This window comes from Mandrillus leucophaeus, unplaced genomic scaffold, assembly GCF_000951045.1.
Source record: "Mandrillus leucophaeus isolate KB7577 unplaced genomic scaffold, Mleu.le_1.0 Scaffold560, whole genome shotgun sequence".
NCBI lineage: Eukaryota > Metazoa > Chordata > Mammalia > Primates > Cercopithecidae > Mandrillus > Mandrillus leucophaeus.
Window position 1 is genome coordinate 1364062 of NW_012106031.1, and position 15088 is coordinate 1379149.

The following is a 15088-nucleotide window of genomic DNA, read 5'->3' on the forward strand; positions in this document are numbered from 1 at the left end:
TAAAGTCCTGAATTGGTGTCTTTAGAATCCAGTGAAACAGTCATTCTTTTAATAGTCACCAGCATTCCAGAAAAGTCATACATATGAAAAATTCAGGCATAGAATTGTAGAGTAGACTGAGTCCTTCCGGGACAGGTATTAGTCTTTGATTTTTCAGATAAGGGCACCGAGTCACGCATAAATTAGACCTCAGCAATTTGTCCAGTCACAGCATACCTGGGACATGCATCCTGACTTATAATTCACTGGCCGCCTGGCTGTACTATACCCATATCCGGCATATATTTGAAAATTTACTGTGTTAGGTAATATGGAAATTATGGTAGACATATATTACTTGCTTTGAAATAACTTTTTAGTTATTTAGAAAAACAAACTGCCATTTGTTAAACTATTAGAGACAGTTAAGTGCTGCTATTCATTAAAAGTTAAAGAGGTTAGAATGTTGCCTGGCATATAGTAAGTGCTCAATAAATGCTAGTTGTTACCAATGGACAGATTTGTAGCATACCTATTATGTAGCAGGCACTGTTCTAAGTTCTGGGGATACAGGAGCTAAGACTAAAACAAGAGTCAATATTATTTTATATTCCTGATATAAAGGTAAAGGCCTTAAAGAGAGCTCAGAAACAGAAACAAGTTCTGGTGATGGCCTGGCTTAAGTTGACTAAAGGAGAGGGTAAAGAAGCTAAGCTTTTCCTGTTGGATAATACTTTGAAGGGAGAAAGAAAATGGCTAGTGTAAAGTACGGTGCTTCTGAAGGCTTTGAATCCTAGAGGAGATTGGCTTGATTTAGAATCTTTGGTGCCTATAAAGAGTAGTTGGGAAAACACTGTAGGTAATTCAGGATCGGATTGCAAATTGCCCCGAGAGTTTGTCTGAAGAGTTATGAGTTAGATGGTAGTGAACCACTCCAAGTTATTGAATATACCAGCAAGCTGCTTGAGAAAAGCAGTGTGAGAGAATTAATTTTGTAGAAAATTTTAGACCTGGAAAGGAGCTAAGAGAATATTCAATCTAGATTATTCTGGTAGCTGTGTGTAGGAAGACTCAAGTAGGAAGGCAGCTGAGAATCTGTTTGAGGTAATATAGACATAAGGCAGTAAATCCCTGTACCAGTATTGAATTGGCTAGAATTGAGAGGATGAAAAATGTGGAGACATTTTGTAAAGAGAAAGACCAGAGCTTTTTAACAGATTTAATCAAGGGTAATAATGAGTGGCTTGAATCAGAGAATTTCTCCTACCTTTTTCCATTGGGGTATTGGAGACTGGTTGTACTATTTGCAGAAGGGGATAGCTTGAAAGACAAGCTGATCTGGAAAGCCAAGTTCGGTTTCATTTATGATGACGTGGATGTTAGTGGAAATAACCAAGTGGTCTGGAAAGCCAGTGAGAGATCAGGGAAGGGAGATGCTGATCTGGTAGTCATCAGCATAGCCGAGAATGAATGAGCTCACTTGGGGACTGTGCTGAGTGAGGGCAGGGCCAGGTACATTTCTTATAACCAAAAACTGTACATCTTACATTAAGAATATTTTGTAGCAGATGTTAATGAAATAAAGCAGCTTGTGTTCAAATTGTCAAACTAGCAGCTCATGGATCACCTTACCTAAGGAAAGGTAAGATGATCAGAAGGAAGGATTTCTAAGAAGCATTTTAGTAGGAGTTTAAAAAAGACCCTTCTCATCTTTGGCACAAATGATAGGACTAAATTATTTTTTTCTGGGTTGTTTAAGACAGAACATAAGTTTTGTGTGTGTGTGTGTGTGTGTGTGTGTGTGTGTGTGTGTGTGTGGAGGATGGGCAGACAGGTCGTGGAGAGGGAGAGAGAGAGATTTATTAAGGATCAACATGCAACACCCCAAATAGGGGACTGAAGTTTGAAGGTTGTTCTGAAGGTCAGACATATTTCTGAGAATACCCTCCAAATTGCCTGTTGTTGATGGTAAAGAAAAACCCCCTTCTGTTGGGCTGGTAGCTGACCGCATTAACTGGAGAAGTAAAAACTGTCTTTGACCCAGGGCTACCTCTGGAAAATTTGTAGGGTCAAATAATAACACTTGAGGTATCGGATATTTCTTCCAACTTTTAGGTAGAAGATCCAACCAATAATTGTTTTAAACAAAAGAGATTTGAGAAGAACTCCAGAAATTTGTATCCTTAACTCATCTTTGATAGCCAATGGTATGATATTTAGAGGTTTGCTATAATCGTATTGTTATATATTATGTTATGTCTTACTGCTGCATTTGTTGCTTCTGTGGTATGTACTGTGTCTCACCTTGCCCTTGTAGACCAGTTGGTACAGATGGATTTTTATAAAGAAAGACAATAGGAAAGAATTTGTAAAACTTTAGAGTCTGTAGTGCTTGTATAAAGAATAGTTTGGAAATTCAGAATTTATAATAATTCAGATGAGACTTGCCTAAATACCTGTCTCCTGTCAATAAGAAATAGAAGGGACTTATTCAGGAAATGATTAGTATAAATAAGGTTGAAGGGGGGTTGATTATCTACTTAGTACAACCCTGCCTTCAGAGGCTTTCCAAAACTATTTCTGTATGAAAAACAATCTCAGACATGTCAGTTGCATTTATTTTAATAGGCCAACACTGTTTAGGTTGATTACTGACAATTATTTTCTTTTTGTGTTGAAATTGTTTGTCAAAATTACTTGTGTAAAATTATAAGATGTTGACAGAACTTTTGTTAGCATATCCTAACATACAATACATGGCATTAATTCATGATAAATGTGTTTAGGTAGTATAAATGGATAGTGCCTAATAACCTTGTGTACAAAGATAAGCATTTGTCATAAATGTAAGACAGATTACCAACATAGACCAGCAATCATTGCCTATATGATGTGTAACAACATGACCCTGGTTAGCTGAGAATTGTTAAGGTCTGAAAGTGTATCACGTGAACCTTCATGCAAGTTCTTGGGTGGGATACACTGTTGGCAGATTCTGTCAGAGTGCTAAGCATAAGAATATAAATTAAAAATAAGTTTTAGAAGAAAAGTCAGTGTGATTTTTAAAAAAAATTCTGCAAAGAATAGTGTTCCATAGAACAGGTTGGGAAGTGCTGAATTAAAGAAAGAGTTCTATTAGTCAACAGTTAATATGTTTAGTGCCACTTAATTGCAGTTACTAAATGGATCTGTAAGTAATAAAACTGCATTTTATTAAAATTTTATAATCTACATATTTTGCCCTACTTATACACCCTTCTTCCAGTCATTTTTAAGTAGGTATCTGTTTTGCATAGTCTAATTTTATGTAATAGCTTGGTGTCTAAAATGTTGCCTCAACAGGAGGTAGTTTCTGTGCAGCCATATTGGGCTGGTGCAGATAGGGCCATATGGTTCTAATCTAAACATACATCTGAAAACTCATAGGGTGGAGCTGGTGCTGTTTCCTGGAACCTGTAGAAAACGTCAGCAACTGGAGTCCTGACCACATTTTTGGAGGAGGGTGGTGAGGGAATGGGATGCTATTACTTGAGGTCAGGACTTGGATCCTGTGTAGTGACTCTGGCAGCTACTAGCTTGGTGGCCCAGCTGCAGTAGTCCTTGAGTGCCCCGCCAGAGCAAGGGATGTTGGGCTTGGAGTCCCAGCTTTTCCCTTCACAGTCATTTGGCACTCTTACCTGCATCTGAGCAGCTTCTGTTACTGTCATACCTAGGCAGGTGTGAGATTTATGAAAAATGATTTGCCTGGGCAAAGAGTGTATTGCTCCTGCAATTTGGTGAGGGATTCTGTAACTATGTATTTTTTGTGCTCACATCGTGAGGCATTTATTTCTTTGAATGAACAAGTGGCTGCACAAAGACAGATTCCACAATTTTGAAGAAATTCAGGCATGTTAAGCTCTCAGTCTGGAAAATACCATTAAAAGGTTTTCTATAACTGGCTTGTGGCTCATTGATAGACAGGTGGCCACAGCCCCAGTTCACACTCTTTTTGGCCTCAGCACTACACATCTTAAGGGGTGGAATGGGCACTTGGAAGGTTACCTGTCATTTTATCAGACTCAAAGGCCTTCCTGTTAAGTTCCAGAGATCTGACTAAAGGCAGGGTTTTTCTGTTGAGATTGAATAGTAGCTGACTGACCAGGGACTGCAGCAATAACGATGACACCCCTGCTAGAAATACAGACTCTCTTTTACCAAATCGCAGTTCCTATATTTAGCTTTAATGCGGCGCTTCTTAACTGGGAATGTGTGAGAATCGCCTAGTGAGCCATTTTAAATTATAAAAGGCAGATCTCTGCGCTTTTTCTAGGTAATCCCATTTGTTCCCATTGCTTGAAATTCATATTTATTCTGGCCACTCAAGTTTATATATTTAGCCCTGACTTCTTTCCTGAGTTCCAGACTTGCATGTTCACTGACACCACCATTCAGCTATCTAATAGTTTCAGAATGTAACATTTGCCCCTCTGTCTCCGCCCCAATAACTGGCTGTGGGCCTGTTCTTCTAAAATGCCACCCATAATCCTCCCCCTTGCCCTAGCAAAAAACTCAATGCCATTTTTTGCTTTCCTTTCCTGCCCCTCCCATTCCTAGCTCATCTTTCTTGTCATTCTTTCATGTTCCTTCCCTGCCTGTCCAAGCTACCATGGCTTTTACCTGGCAAACTGTAGCCTCTTAGTCCATATGCCCCACTGTGGCTCCAGAATGGCTTTAAATTTTTTAATTGATTGATTCTAAAACTCAGTCTAAGATAAAGATGTTGATGCTGCTTTTTCTGAAAATTACTTTGAACCATAAAGGGTGACTCTGTCTTTTCTTAACTCCTTTATTCAGTTAGGTGTAGAGCCTTGTTAGACCAAATTATGCCTGTGGGAGACAGTTTATGAGGTTGCATGGCCTCACCCTCCATTGCTTGGGCTCACAGCTCCTTTGGGTCATGGCTCTCCAGCTCTGATGATAGAGCTTTGGGCAAGACTTTCTCTAGAAAGGACTAAGCTTAAGAATACTTTATAAGCTTTATTTTTATAAGGCCAACGATTTGCTAGGTATATTAGTTTCTTATTGCTGCCATAACAAATCACCACAAAGTTAGTGGCGTAAAACAAGAAAAATGTGTTGTTATACAGTTCTGTAGGTCAGAAGTCTGAAACAGGCCCTACTGGACTAAAATAAACATGTCTGCAGAGCTGCATTCCTTCTGGAGGCTCCAGGGGAGAATCTGTTTCCCTGCCTTTCCAGCTTCTGGAGGCTGAGTGCATTCCTTGGCTCAAGGCTGCCTTCCAGCAATAGCATCATTCTGATTTCTTGTGTCCTCACATCTCCTTCTCTGGCCTGACTCTTCCATTTTCCACTTTTCCCTTATGATTACATTGGGCCTACTCAGATATTCTAGGGTTTTCTTCCCATCTGCAAAGCCTTAAAATTAATCACATCAGGGAAATTCCTTTTGTCATGTAAGGTAAGGTATTCGCAGATTTCAGGGATTATTAGGACAGGGACATCTTTGACTAAACATTATTCTGCTTACTGCACCAGGCACTATTTACATTTATTTGCATATACTAACTAATCCTCATAACAACCCTGTGAATTAGGTATTATTAATTCTCCCCATTTTACAGATGAGGAAGCTGCAGCACAGAGAAGTTATGTAACTTTGAACTTGCCCGAAGTTACATAGCCAGTAAGTAGTGGTGCCAGAATTCAAATTTTGGTTGGCTTCAGAGTCTGTTCTTAATTATGATGCATACTATCTGGAGGTGCATATTATAGTACCCTTCAAAGTGATTTTTCAAAAGCCATACTTTTCATATATGTAGCAGCAGCTGCAATAATACCTTCTTCACTGCTTACTTATTGGCAGGTCCTGTGCTAAATTCTTTCATAGCCATTCCAAGCAATAGGTGTTAGCATCTGCATTTTGCCCATAAGAAACTGAGGCCCAGGATTAAGTTACTTCCCCAAGATCACATGGCCAGTAAGTGCCGAAACTGGTATTGGAAGCCAGATAGCCTGAATAGGAGCCAGTGCTTAGCCATTAAGCTGAATTGCTTTCACCTTTATCTGGTGAAGGACATGATTAACGATAAAGGTAATCTTTGCTCTTACATGGTGGGCACATTTGATGACATAATCAGAGTCCAGAAAGAACTTGATGTGTTGGAGTGATATATTGAATCTTACAGAATTAGATTTGAAGAAAAAAAAACGTAAATGAAAGGTGGTATAGATCCTAAGTTTCAGATACATGCATACACATTGGAGTAAAGTTTTGTTTCTTTTGAATGCTACCATTGGTGGGTATATTATAAACATATCTTCTACAAGTCTTATAACTAGAAACTTGATTTGGTTGAGTGCAGATCTTACATCACTACCATGATAGGAAATAGTCCAGAATTATCATGGGGTTCTTTTTCCAAACTCCCTTCACTCCCCACATGAGGTGAAAATAAGTCTCTTGAGCTAGGTTAGTGATGGTAGTGAAAATGGAAAGCTTTTGATTGGACTGTACGGAATCCATAATCTTTGCTCTAGAAAGGGAGTCACATATTGTACTATATTCACCAGGTCATGATTGTCATCCTGTGGCCAACGTGGGTCCCATTCTATATTATTTCTCAAACAGCCCATGAAAACCACCCTATTAATTAGCTCTTTCCTTCCCATTCTTACCTACTTTTTGGAATGCAGTGAAGACTTCTTTTGGATTTTCTTTCTTCAAAAATGGTTAGTGTGTTTTGTTTTTATTTGTATTATTTTTGGTGTGGGTTTATATGCCAAAACATTGAATACTTGGAAAAAAATGTTATACGCCATTTTTCTTTCTTTCCTTCCTTTTTTTCTCCCAATAAATACTTAAGGTCCTGCTGTGTGCTAGGTAGGTAGGCATCAGGGTACAGTACATTGAGTAAAACAGCTATGGTGCCTGTTGTCAATATAGGGATTCATTTAGTGAGGAAAAGAGGGAAGCAATACATGAATAACATAGATAATTGTAATAAAACTGTGGAGGAAACAAAAAATAAGTTGAGATAAACCATAACACGAGGAGGCCTGTTTTAGAATGGCTGGGGATGGCTATGCGGAGGTGACATTTGGCATGAGAGTTAAAGCATTATGTAAACAGAGACCATGTACAAAGGTTTTAGGGTGGGGTGGGGAGGAGCTGGCTTGGAACAGAGATAAGATCAAGGTGAAGCTAAGTTGAGAGAAAGAGATATTCAGTCCTTACTGACTGTGGTGTGCAATGTTTTGATTTTGAGGGTGCCTAACTAGGTAGAGATTAAAGCCCCTTACTGGAGACCTGAGGACTGTGGGTGTCTTTTTGAGGAGTATGTTTTTTGGACTTAAGTTTGAAAGACAATTTGAGGCATCAGGTAGGCATTTGAATATATGGGTCTGTTTTGCAGAGGCGAGGTTCCAGCAGGAGATATAAATATGGGAGACATCATGGAATTTAAATCATGGAGTGGATGAGATCATGTAAGAGAGTTTAGAGAGGTAAGAGGCTCAAGAAGCTAACCTTGAGGTACTCTAACATTTAGAGGTTGGGAGAGAAGGAACCAGCAAAGGAGACTGATAAACAGTTGGCAGGAGGAAAACCTAGGGCATGTTGTACTGGGAATGAGTAAAGAAAACGTTTCCAGAGGGAAGGAGTGCTCCATTGTGCCTGATACTCCCTGAGATGATGGATAAGGTAGGGGCAGAGTGCTTTTCATCAGGCTTGTAACATGGGAGTCTTTGGGGACTTTACAGGGTCAGTTTTGGAGGAGTGGTGAGCAGATACTGATTGTAATGGGCAGATGAATGAATGGGAGTTTGTAAGGAAGGGGGATAATGAGTAGAGAGAGACTTTTGATAATCCTGGTACATGAAGTGAGTGGGGCTCTGGAGGGGAATGGGAATGTAAGGTGTTTTATTCAGGGTTCTCCAAAAAGACAGAACTGATAGGACACACACACACCACACACACACGAGAAGGGAGTTATTAGGAGAATTGGCTTATTTGATTATGGAGACTGAGAAGTTCCACTATAGGCCATCTGCATCTGCATGCTGGAGAACCAGAGAAGCCGGTAGCAGGACTTAGTCTAAGTCTGAAGGCCTCAGAACCAGAGAAGCCAATAGTGAACTTAGTCCAAGGTGGAAGGCCCAAGAACCCAGGGACCACTGGTGTGAGTCTAGAGTCTAAAGGCTGGAGAACCTGGAATTCTGACATCCAGTGGCAGGAGAGGAAGAGCTGCTAGGCTCTTGGAGAGAGAGGGTAAGAATTTGCCCTTTCTCTGCCTTTTTATTCCATCTGGGCTCCCAGTTGATTGGATGGTGACTGCCACATTTAGGGCACATCTTCTCCACGTAGTCCACTCACACACCATCTCCTCTGGAAACACTCTCACAGATATACCTGGGGCAGCTCAATAATTCTAATCAGTTGCCAAACCACCTGGGTTTCACTTTCAGTAGATAAAGGATGGGCTCAGTGCCTACTGAAGCTCTGAGAATAATCAGTGTTTGACCAGCTGTCTGGATATTCTTTTATCTAGTCAAGTTGAACCCCAAGTTAACCATCACATGGGGTTAAGCACAGAAGGGTGGAAGCACAGGAGTTTGACTTTTTTAGATGTACATAGCATATAATAAATATTAAGTTGAACTATACGAAACTGGTGATATTCGACCTATGAGATTGTTTTACCTATGAGAATGGCAATTTCGTATAGTTTGATCTAATAGAACATGTTATATTACGGAGAATGAGTTGCTTTTAGAAGTGGAGCTTGATTGAGCAATATTGAGAGGGTTTAATCAAAAGGACAAAGAACAGAGTCTTGGAGCAGTTGAGATAAATGGGATTGTTGCTCGGCAGAGGGTTGGCCTTTGAAGCAGGGAGAAGGAAAGACACACACTTTTCCAGGAAGGCAGGAGAAGATACACAGATTCAACCATGCTGGAGGGATCACGGTGAGGCCAATACCCAGCAGGTAGTATCCTATTTGAGGTAAATAATTATGTAATAAATGTACGGATTTAGCTGTAGATACACACTGATTTTGTTCATAGGACTGAGTGGGTACTGATCCTGTTCTACCTTGTGGTAGACTCTAAGTTTTTTCTCTCAAAGGTCTTTGATAGGTGATTTTTTGCTTGGTTTTTCTCTTTCACTAAAAGTGGAGTAAATCAAATATCATAATCTCCTTCCCCACTCCTGAGCAGTGCAATGCTGTGGCCTCCCTGTAGAACTGATTAGCAAATCAAAGAATAAAAGAGTTTTTTCACAAGTGATTTTCTTGCCCTACAGAAAATTGTCTTTTTCAATGTTACTATCAGTATTCTTTGACTTCTTAGCATAATTGAAGCATTATCTATGATTTCTGTTTCTTTAATGCAGACTACAAGTGCATCCTTTTAAGGTCATTCTACTCTTCTCTGTCACATGTACAGAATTTGCTTATGAGGTGTGTTCGTTTCAAGAATTTAACCTGTTTGGAGGGAGACTTCATTCCACTACATAATATAATTTTAGAAATGATGTTCTTTAGACCATTGTGTGCACATATCCCTAGGCCATAGTTTTCTCCATGTACTTAATTCAGTACAGAATTCCAGGTACTGATCATTAATAATATCTTTAAAGCTAAATGAGATTGAAAGTCATCTTTAATGGCTGTAGGATCATTTTTTCATGAACTATCTCCTCTAATGTTTATTTTGAATAATACTCTTATCCATGGATTATGGGACCAAGGCCATAATAAAAATATTCCCAGTAAGGGTTGTCTTCTTATTCAGTGTGTACTTGTTGAGCTATAGGCAGTTTTGCTGTGTATGTGGCTCTAAAATGATCTTTTCCTCAAAGTACAGAAAGATCTGGAGAAATGTGGGCACTCATGTATTAAGTTTGTAGTATTGTAATATTGTAAGTATAAGATAAAATGTGGTATCTTTTTTTTTTTTTTGAGACTGAGTCTTGCTCTGTCACCTAGGTTGGAGTGCAGTGACGCGTTCTTGGTTCACTGCACCCTCTGCTTCCCACGTTCAGGCAATTCTCCTGCGTCAGCCTTCCGAGTATCTGGGACTACAGGTGCTTGCCACCACACCCAGCTAATTTTTATTTTTTATTTTTTTATTATTTATTTTTTTTGAGACGAAGTTTCGCTCTTGTTGCCCAGGCTAGGGTGCAGTGGCGCGATCTCAGCTCACCACAACCTCCGCCTCCCAGGTTCAAGCAATTCTCCTGCCTCAGCCTCCCGAGTAGCTGGGATTACAGGTGCCCACCACCACGCCCAGCTAATTTTGTATTTTTAGTAGAGATGGGGTTTCTCCATGTTGGCCAGGCTGGTCTTGAACTCCCAACCTCAGATGATCCTCCTGCCTCAGCCTCCCAAAGTGCTGGCATTACAGGTGTGAGCCACTGTACCTAGCTGCTAATTTTTGTATTTTTAGTAGAGACGGGGTTTCACCATGTTGGCCAGGCTGGTCTGGAACTCCTGACCAGGTGATCCACCTGCCTTGGCCTGCCAAAGTGCTGGGATTACAGGTGTGAGCCACCGCACCTGGACAAAATGTGGTATCTTTTTTTTTTTTTTTGAAACAGAATCTCGCTCTGTCGCCCAGGCTGGAGTGCAGTGGCTGGATCTCAGCTCACTGCAAGCTCCGCCTCCCGGGTTTACGCCATTCTCCTGCCTCAACCTCCCATGTAGCTGGGACTACAGGCGCCCGCCACCTCGCCTGGCTAGTTTTTTTTGTATTTTTTAGTAGAGACAGGGTTTCACCATGTTAGCCAGGATGGTCTCCATCTCCTGACCTCATGATCCACCCGTCTCGGCCTCCGAAAGTGCTGGGATTACAGGCTTGAGCCACCGCGCCCGGCCCAAAATGTGGTATCTTTAAAAGCTCTGTGATGATGGCATTTTAGACTAAGGTGATGTTTTATTTTATGGAGATGTGTAGCTGTACTGCTGGCAAGATGAATCAACATGTTCTAATACTGCTTGTAATAAGAGTAACTTGATTTACCATTACCTACTGCGGTAAATTGGTATCTTCAGTATTGGAAATATTCAACAGAATGTATCAGAAGGGATTTCAAAAGCTGTAGTCTATGGTGTTATGATAAGTGAACAAAAGCATTTCCCCTATTCCAGACAGCCTTTGATAGCATATGTATTTAGGAAAATATATACAGATTGATCAACTGTGTACCTGACTCAAATATTTTTAGTTTCTTTGGGTTGAACTTTGGGTTATGCCAAGGGATCCCCTTTGGTCTTCTCATGGAGAATCACTTGTAACCAATGTTGATGTGCACTTACAAAGAAGGGTGTAAAGGTTTATAGGACGATACTGCTCGACAGCTTTGCGGATCTGGAATCTACACAGTTCAGCTAGCTTCTCTATTTGAGTCCTGAACTAGTGCACTCATCTCCCGTTTCCTTTGCTTTGCCATTTCCAGTTGTAAAGTGATGTGTGCTCCCTCTCTTGCCTTTCACTAGTGCAGTGGGGCTTGTCTTTCAGAATGAGATCTGTGCTAAAACTTTTTCTTGTCTCTGTGTATGCTGATAAACAGGCTTTAGAGTTCTATCTTGTGGTGATATATCACCCCACCCCATCTTAGATATGACAATTGCCTTTAAAGGACTACAGTTTTGATGTGTAGGGGGCTCTTTCTGTTACGCGCTTCTAAGTAGAGAGGCCTGTGAGAACATCTTTCAGGTCTGAGGAGGTATATGGCTATCTTGTGCTCCTTTCTTCTCTAACATCAGGGCTGTAGATATTCACCCCTGGTGTTGTATTGCCCCCAACCCCTGCCACCCCCGGTGATTTGCTGCTAATTTTGGCTACTTTTTTTTTTTTTTAAATTCCAAAATCTCTTGCAGTCTCTTCGGACTTCTGCCAATTCTGGCATAGTTTGCTCAAATGATTGGTCTTTTCTTGGTAGATCTCAGTCTCAACTTCTCCCTTCCTCTTGTTGAACTGACCAATAATCTGTGAGTATAACCCTTATATCTTGTGTGTTATATGGTCTTTCATATTTTTTCCTAAAGCATATCATGCTATACCTACTATTTTTAAATGGCCTTTTCGCCACTTTATCTTCTGAAAATACCTTTCCTTACATTTCTGTTTTAAAACAATTTATATTTCTAAATTTTCAGTGGCTGACATCCCTTCCATGATAATGAATCTATCGTTTGACCAGTCCCCTACTTTTGGGCATTTGGATATTTTCTATGTCTTTTCTCTTTACCCTTCTTCCTTCTTTCCTTTCTGCTTTCCTGTTATTTCCTGGTAATGAGTATCCGGAGTTGTTTGTTCACCATGCATATTGTTTTTTAAAACCCTAATGTTTTAAGTGTTTCAATGTTTTAATGGCCGGGCGAGGTGGCGCACGCCTGTAATCCCAGCACTTTGGGAGGCCAAGACAGGCAGATCACAAGGTCAGATCGAGACCATCCTGGCTAACACGGTGAAACCCCGTCTCTACTCAAAAAATACAAAAATTAGCCGGGCGCGGTGGCGGGCGCCTGTAGTCCCAGCTACACGGGAGGCTGAGGCAGGAGAATGGCGTGAACCTGGGAGGCGGATCTTGCAGTGAGTGGAGATGGCGCCACTGCACTCCAGCCTCGGCGACAGAGTGAGACTCCATCTCAAAAAAATAAAAAAAAAATAAAAAAAAAAAACCCTAATGTGGGTTTTTTGAGGCTTTTGCTAGTTATAACATCACCTTGTATGTTCAAAGACAGAGGCTCGTATCTTATGCATGTCTTCCTAGCATATATGCCTGACACAGTGGCCATTCACTAAAGAATTATTGTTGAGTTTCAGAAATATGAGGGCCATTTGACAAATAAATGAGTACCTACTATGTACTTGGAACCCAGGATATAGGGGTGAACAAGGTAAAGATTGTCCTTGCTCTCATAAAGTGAGGTATTATTTTGTATAGCAAGGTTTATGTTGTAGAGATGGTAACCCTCTTAATGTGAGGATCAATGAAAAAAATTTAAGACACACAGTATAGCAAAAGCAGACTGAATGACTTAGGGTGTGGTTACTTGGGAGATGTTCATGCTTATGGCTAACTGAGTTGACTAATTGATTTTTCCATACATGATATTTCTTATTTATCCACTAGTGTTAAGGGATTGAGATGGAATGATCTTTTTCAAGTTCATACTTTTTTGACCCTTAAGGGATTGAGATGGAATGATCTTTTTCAAGTTCATACTTTTTGAACCCTTGTAACTCCAGTCAGTTATACTTAAATTAAAAAATTCATACTTGAATATAATATGCTCTTGTGCTTAGTGATTCCAGAGACCCAAAGATCTTTTAGGACTGAGGTTGGGGGGAACAGAAATATTTCCCAAAATATTTTTGGTCTTTCTGTTGCACGTCTTAAAATATGATTAAGCAAAGATTGCAGCCGTGAAGATTTTCTGCTATAAATTGGTGTTTCAACCCTGGCAGCTGTTCATGCTTTCTGTGATCCCACTTATAAAAGTGGAAAGTGAAGGGTGAGTGGCTGCCCTCGTAGGCAACCACATAATTAAAAAAAAAAAAATGTGTATGCCTCAGCAGATCTATATTAGTATTTCATATAGCTGCCTTTTTCTTTTTTATTGTAGGGCCAGCTCTCAATGTTGCAAGAAAAAATAGACCATTTGGAGCGTTTGCTGGCTGAGAATAATGAGATCATCTCAAATATTAGAGACTCAGTCATCAATTTGAGTGAGTCTGTGGAGGATGGTCCGAAAAGTTCACAAAGCAATTTCAGCCAAGGTGCTGGCTCACGTCTTCTGCCCTCACAATTATCCCTCTCAGTTGACACTGCAGACTGTCTGTTTGCTTCACAAAGTGGAAGTCACAATTCAGATGTGCAGGTAATGTATACATTCATTAATAATCACTGGGCTTTTTTTTTGTTCTTTTTAAGATTTGACGTGATGTCTGTTCTGACTTGATAAGTTGCTTAAACTCTTTGGATTTTAGTTTCTCTTTTTGTAAAGTACTTTGATTAGTCACATGAACATTAATGTTCTGTTTAGTGATAAAATTCCATAATTCTGTTGTTCTCAGTTTATCTTACTATTTTATACTTATGTGAATACAGTCTGTTTGTATGCTTTTCAGTCTTATTTTCTGTAATGGTTGAAAACCTTTAGAGGTTTAAATTTTGCCAGAGATTTTTTTATTTAACCTTCCATTGGAGAATACAAGAAAAGCCCTGTTCTTGTCATATATCAGTTGTACATTATAGATTTTGTACAAAGTAAGGTTAGACTTTTTTTTTTTTTTTTTGCTTAATATCCTTTTGCAAGAGGGAAGGGAATTATTCTAGAGCTGTACTTTCCCGTATGGAAGCCACCATCCACATGTGGCTACTGAGCACTTGAAATGTGACTAAAGTGGCTTGAGATGTGCTGTAAGTATAATATACACACACAGTGTTTCAGACTTAGTGTGCAAAATATCTTCATTTATTTATTGATTATGTGTTAAGATAATATTTTGGATATACTGGGTTAATGAAATATTAAAATTAATTTCAACTGCTTTGTTTTACTAGACAATTAAAAATTTGGCTTGTATAATATTTCTCTTGGACAGCGCTATTATAGAGGGCAATGGAGTAAAAAACCCAGCGTCAGAAAGGCCTTCTGCCTTTCTTAAACTCAGAGTGTTTCACTTACACTGGCTTTGCAAATTAGATCAAGGCTGTGTTTAACCTTGTGCCTTATACCAGAAACTGGATTTTGGTGGAAGAATCCTAAGGGGTGAATATTTTAAAGTTTGACAAAATTATTTGGCTTCTGGCCTTGTTTTCGAATATACACTTTCCACTAACTGCTGAGGGACAGAGAACATGATATGATCTTGAGATCATGGCTCACAGGCCAAGCTGGAAGCTGGGGACAGTGGAGCTGGCCAGGTCTTGCACCTGCAACCTCATCAGCTAGAATGTAGCCAGATTCTGATAGGATCAGAATCCTGTGCTTACAGGGATGGCTGTTTCTGTGAGGTTTGACTTTATTCAGTTTTCTGTTGAGTGCTTCTTAAGTACCTAGCTAGCCTTGTTGTCATCCATGATAAGGAACAGCAA

The 15088-nt window shown here is 39.9% G+C and overlaps 1 protein-coding gene across 1 annotated transcript in view; it reads left to right on the plus strand.

Moving 5' to 3' along the window:
• Positions 1-1144: 1144 nt before the first annotated feature.
• The window catches only part of MAN2A1 (mannosidase, alpha, class 2A, member 1), a 162313-nt gene continuing 148369 nt past the window's right edge, over positions 1145-15088 (plus strand). The window contains exons 1-2 of the mRNA XM_011998208.1: positions 1145-1423; positions 13614-13868. Of these exons, the coding sequence (XP_011853598.1) occupies positions 1145-1423; positions 13614-13868 (534 nt within the window). The remainder of the gene's footprint in view (positions 1424-13613; positions 13869-15088) is intronic.